At 49.2% G+C, this 5,742-nt stretch overlaps 1 protein-coding gene across 1 annotated transcript in view; it reads right to left on the bottom strand.

The window, feature by feature from the left end:
• Positions 1-5,742, bottom strand: part of LOC104407134 (ephrin type-B receptor 2) — a gene marked incomplete at its 5' end in the record, with an annotated part of 13,811 nt that overhangs the window by 5,881 nt on the left and 2,188 nt on the right. The window contains 4 exons of the mRNA XM_010016322.1: positions 2,404-2,553; positions 4,072-4,287; positions 4,977-5,224; positions 5,621-5,742. The exon at positions 5,621-5,742 is cut by the window's right edge and continues 2 nt beyond it. Of these exons, the coding sequence (XP_010014624.1) occupies positions 2,404-2,553; positions 4,072-4,287; positions 4,977-5,224; positions 5,621-5,742 (736 nt within the window). The remainder of the gene's footprint in view (positions 1-2,403; positions 2,554-4,071; positions 4,288-4,976; positions 5,225-5,620) is intronic.

Here is a 5,742-nt window from a genome sequence, read left to right as displayed (position 1 = left end):
CAATGTCCGGCTGAATGGCAGAAGAAGGGCAAGAAGAGACTGGGGACAGGTGCCACGCAGCAGGCTGTGCCAAGGAGGTGGGCACAGGCTCTGCCATCCCCACTGGCTGAACTGGTGCTGCCGCAGCATAGGGGGGCCATTGCACAAAGAGGTCCCAGGGGAGGAGGACAAGGCAGAGGGATGGCAGAGGGCTACCCATCCAGAAGGATGCTGAGGCAGTGAGATGGGTCATGACACCTGCTGCAGGAGATGCTTGAAACTGCAGGTGGCAATGAAGCCTTCGCAGGAAATGTCCTTTTTGAAACCAGCATTCCCCTAACTCCTTTGCCTTTGGCTCAAAGAATTTATGCATATTTTTACAGTATGTCAGCAGCTGGGGTGGGTCGAGACAATGCCTAGTATTAATACAGGCTGGGGGATGGAGGAATTGAGACTAGCCCTGAAGAGAAGGACTTGGGGTCCCGGTGGATTAAAGATTGGACATGAGTGAGCAATGTGTCCTTGCAGCCCGAAAGGCCAATTGTGTCTTGGGCTGCACCCAAAGGAGCATGGCCAGCAGATCAAAGGAAGTGATTCTGCCCCTCTACTCTGCTCTGGTGAGGGCTGCAGTCCTGTGCCCAGCTCTGGAGTCCTCAGTACAGGAAAGGCATGGACCTGTTGGAGAAGGTACAGAGAAGTGCCACAAAAGTGATCAGAGGGATGGAGCACTTCTGCTGTGAGGAAAGGCTGAGAGAGTTGGAGTTGTTCAGCCTGGAGAAGAGAAGACTCTGAGAAGACCTCATTGTGGCCTTTCAGGTCTTAAAAGGGGCCTGTAAGAAACATAGGAAGAGACTTCTTAGACTGTTGCGACAGGACAGGGGGTGACGGTTTTAGACTAAAAGAGGGAGATTCAGGCTGGATGTGACGAATAAATGTTTTTAAACGAGGGTGGTAAAACACTGGCACAGGTTGCCCAGAGAAGTGGTGGATGCAGCATCTCTGGAGACATCCATGGCCAGGCTGGATGTGGTTCTGAGCAACCTGATCTAGCTGAAGATGTCCCTGCTCACTGGACTAGATGAGCTTTGAAGGTCCCTTCCAACTCCAACAATTCTATGATTCTATGATAATTCAGGCATTAGGGACTCACTTGAATAAATTTCCCACCAGGCCGTAGATCAGAAATTATCCCACTCTACAGACACCTCATGTGGCACGGATGGAGTTCTACTGCCTTGAAAAAGGTATGACTTGCCACTGTTGCAGGAGTCAGGTGGGACTCACTCTCTCCCAGCAGGCAGTTTTTCCAAGAGCCCACAGGATGATCGATATGGAGGTGGCAGTCTGAAGGCTTCAAACGGACTTCTCAGAAGCAGCTCTAAATCAAGCTGGAAGCCACGCCGATGCTGCAACATGCAGGTTTGCAAGGCCCAGGCTTGCAGCAGCGGGGGAGGACAAGCCTTCTGCATACCAAGGGTCTACCCAGGACCTTGGTGTTAAATCCTGAGGGTTCATGAGGTGAAGACCACATGAAGAAGGGCAGCTTTTCAGGGAGACAATGTTACAAGAGACCTGGGAGCCCCACACCAAAGGGGTCTTCTGGACATGCTCTGCATGGCACTTATTGCCATTGGATAGATGGGCTTTGACCACCCGTGTGGAAAGACAAACAAGGAGAATGCCACTGCTATGGTGAAAAGTGTGGACTGCAGACACAGGTTATCCTAGCATGGAGACAAGGGCTCATGGAAACTGCCTGGGTTCCAGGGAGCAAGGAGTGCACGTAACATTTACACCTGAATTAGAGAAGAGTCATGAAGTATTTAAAGTTAAGCATGTTCCGAAATACCTTGTGCTTTTGGCTTCTAGCTGTGAACAAGCTGCTTGGCTTCTTACACATCACAGTCCAAGCTTGCCATGGGAGATTTAATGATCCTCTAGTGGAAGATGTCCTTGACCATGGCAGGGGGGTTGGACTAGGTTATCTTTAAAGGTCCCTTCCAACCCAAACCATTCTGTGAGTCTGTAACACTTTCACCAAATAAATGCCTGTGGTCTCCTGCAGATGAAGATCTGCTTGCTGCTTCAGGAGCTCTCAGGGCAGTGGTAGCATTTCCTTTTCTATCTGCCTCCTTCCTTTCCTCCTGGGCATCTGTCTACCATCCCTGAGGGTGCTCACATTAACCCTGTCCTATTGCACTGGGTGTTGTAGAGTCCCTAACCTCTGCCATAGCAGCACAATGGGACCAGAACAAAAGCCAAAGTTATCCCTATTATTTTGTTCAAAGTTGTTGACCTTGGACACATCTCCCATGGAAGAGAAGGTTCCAGACATGCCATAGGCCGAGTCTAGCTGTAGCCATGCTTTGCCCTTGCATTGCTTCCAATTTCAGTGTTTCTGCTCCCTGTTTCTTAACAACTCACATCTTGATTGGTCATATCCCAGTAAGGCCGCTCGCCGTACGACATCACCTCCCACATGACTATTCCATAGCTCCACACATCACTGGCCGATGTGAATTTTCGGTACTGAATTGCCTCAGGTGCTGTCCACCGTATTGGGATTTTCCCTCCCTGCAGGAAAAAAAACAGGATAGTAACACAAAGACCAAGAGTAATTGAAAAAGACAACTGTCCAAAATTGCCCCTCGAAGGGGGGGACCCCAGGACTATCCCTAACACTACATCAGGGTGTCTGTGGTTTGTCTAGCAAAGTCCAGAAAACTACCAAGGACGATGATTCCCCCCATTTGTCTGGTGACCTTTCTCAAGGCTGCACCATCCTCTTGGGGAAGAAAAGCTTTTTCAGTTAGTCACCTTGACCCTCTCAAGCTATGATTTTGTCTATTGCCCTTTATTATACCATCTGGTACCACTGCAAAGAGTTTGGCTCTGTCTGCTTCGTAACTGCCCTTCAAGTACTGCAGGTCACTTACAGATTCCCTCTTAACCTCCTCTTCATAGTATTAAACAAGGCCAGCTCCTTCTACCTGCCTACTGCTATGGCAATCTTCAGAAGGACAAAATGCCCTTTGTGCTGGTAAGGTCTTTTGTAAAAAAACAAGGGCTGGAGCAAACATCTTTAGTTTTGCATGCTTGGTCACTGGTGGGAAATGAGGTGGACTGGGAAGGCACTGGGGTCTCTGTCATCCTGCTGGGCAAGAGCAGCTCTGGAGAAATCAGTACTCTCCACTCCCATAGAGGAGTTATTCACTGAAGTGCAGAAGAGTGGTGTACACAGCATGGGGCCACAGGGCAATGCTCTGCTTAAGACCTTGTAGCCTCGTGATTTTCCACCAAGAACTTCGGACTTGAGACCTTCTGAAGGGAAAAATCTTCCCCTTTGCTGAAATATAAGCAAAATTGTCTGTGTTCAGTGGCTGTGAGAAGATTAAGGAACATTATATTTTCTCAGTGAATAACTATCATGTCTTATTAAGGGTCTTCTGGGACTTAACAGGACTCAGACCCTGTACATGCTAGAACAATGAAAAAAGAAGATAATGTTCCTTAATCTCCTCAAAGCCACAAATCTCAGACAAAATATTTTGGTTTTCACAAGAAGGGGAGACCAAGCATTCCATACCAAACATGCTGTCTTCTCCATCAGGTATAGTTTTAACAGAGCTCCTGACAAGAAGCAGATTTTAAAAACGGCTAAAAAGAAATCTATGGATTTCTCCACTGCCCCAACAATGACTTATGGGCCAATATTCATTACAATCCAGCTTTAATAGTCCCGTGCAAACATGTCAGAGGACCCCCATCTGGGCCATGCTGGGTGGTTATAATGCATCCTCCCAACTAAGATCTTTATCAAGGACAGGTATATGTTTGCAGACATGTTTGGAAGAAGCCCCAGTTATCCACAGGAATGACTATAGGGCCCATCAACAGCCACAGGACGACTGGACAGGACCTTGCAAGAGAAAATCTTCCTTGATTCATTTCATTGGTCCTTCGCATCTGGCACCTTATTTCCATTGCTGACATCCTGAAAAAGTGCTTCCCACGTCAAGGGGGGGATCTTCCCCTCTCCTTGACTCCTTCCTTCAACCACCCATCCCTCCCCCTCACGAAAAGCAGCTTTACCAGTGCACTGGTATAGGTAGGATCAGAGGTGTCATCCTCCAGAAAACGAGAGAGGACAACGTCAGAAACTTTGCAGACCAGGTAGCTGTTCACCAGGATGTTGCGGGCAGCCAGGTCCCGGTGCACGTAGTTCATATCGGCCAGGTACTTCATGCCTGCCGCGATGCCCCGCAGCATGCCCACCAGCTGGATGACTGTGAACTGCCCATCATTTTGCTTAGGGGAAGAGAGGTAAAGAGTCCACATGAGAGGAGAAAAGGTATGGCCTAGCATGGTAAGGCAAACAACCAGTAGCCTCTTTCTACACTGCATGTCAATACACATCTATTCCACAAGCACCTAAGTTCCCTCTCAAAGAAACAGGGTAGAGAGTGGAGAACTCACAGGGCTGGAAGTCACTCTCATACCCTATGGGCACCACTGTGATGGCTGCTGTTATCCAAAGGTGGCAGATCTGCCAGACCTTGCACAGGAGGGCTCAGAAGGGGCTACCTATTCCTGGGTTATCTCCCTTCAACACAGTGAATTATCCATTTCAAACTCAGACGTATAAATATTTAGACAGAGCAGCTGGAGGTGAAGTCCCGCTGCGTTAAAGCTATGTCAGACTGCCTTTCCATGTCCACAGAGGCAGAGTTTGTACAGGCATCTGTGGGTATGTGTACAGGTAGGCACAGCCTTTTGCTAGTATGAGTGGACACGCTCAACAGACGACAGCCTTGGTGCCACCTCCACTTCTGTTGCTGAGACACAGACCTCTGGGCTATGCAGCAGCTGCCCCAGTGACAACGAATGCTGGGCAGTGAAGGGCACTGCTATACTGGCACAAGGAAGGGACCCTTCCCCTCCAGTCCTCCTCTGGCCCAACATAATCTCTGGAGCTGCATGCTCCTGGGATCTCATACCCGTAAGAAGGAGTCCAGTGAGCCATTCTCCATGAACTCAGTAATGATCATGACTGGTGAACTCTTGGTCACCACTCCCTCCAGGTGGATGACATTGGGGTGGTCAAACTGCCCCATGATGCTGGCTTCACTCAAGAAGTCCCGTCTCTGCTTCTCCGTGTAACCAGACTTCAGGGTCTTGATGGCCACAAAGATCTCTCTTTTACCAGGAAGCTTGAGATGCCCACTGCACACCTCACCAAACTCCCCTGTGAACAGAGGGAAACAGGTAGGGCTTGTCAGCCTCCCTCTGCCTTTCTCCCTGAGGGACCATGCTCCCTGCATGCCCCTGAGCTCACCACCCACCATCTCATCTGTGCTTCCTCCCTCGCTCCACACCAAAGACCTTCCTTCAGGTGGATTCATCACTGGTGAGGAGCACTGGACATGGGAATATATGCACATGGGAACTCTTTGTCTCCAGCAAGGAGATGTACTTGCTCTTCCAGTACTGGACCACCTTACTCCTGCTAGTCCAGGCTGGGGCTAAGTGTAAGACATTACTGGCACTAATCTTCCCAGTACATGTAAGGCTAAATCCTCACCAAAGCCTGAGACCACAAAGGAGACTGCTGCTGAGGGCCAGCCATTCACAGTTCACCTACCTGCCCCAATCACCTGCTCAATTTTGACACAAGAGATATCGATTTCTTTTGCAAATTCCCTGACAGCCTCATTGGGATCTTCGTAGGTGAATGGATCGATATAAATCTTCATCCCTGGAGTC

Source organism: Nestor notabilis, unplaced genomic scaffold, assembly GCF_000696875.1.
Source record: "Nestor notabilis isolate BGI_N333 unplaced genomic scaffold, ASM69687v1 scaffold8786, whole genome shotgun sequence".
NCBI lineage: Eukaryota > Metazoa > Chordata > Aves > Psittaciformes > Psittacidae > Nestor > Nestor notabilis.
Note: the sequence above shows the minus strand (reverse complement) of the source record. Positions and strands in the feature narration are given on the sequence as shown.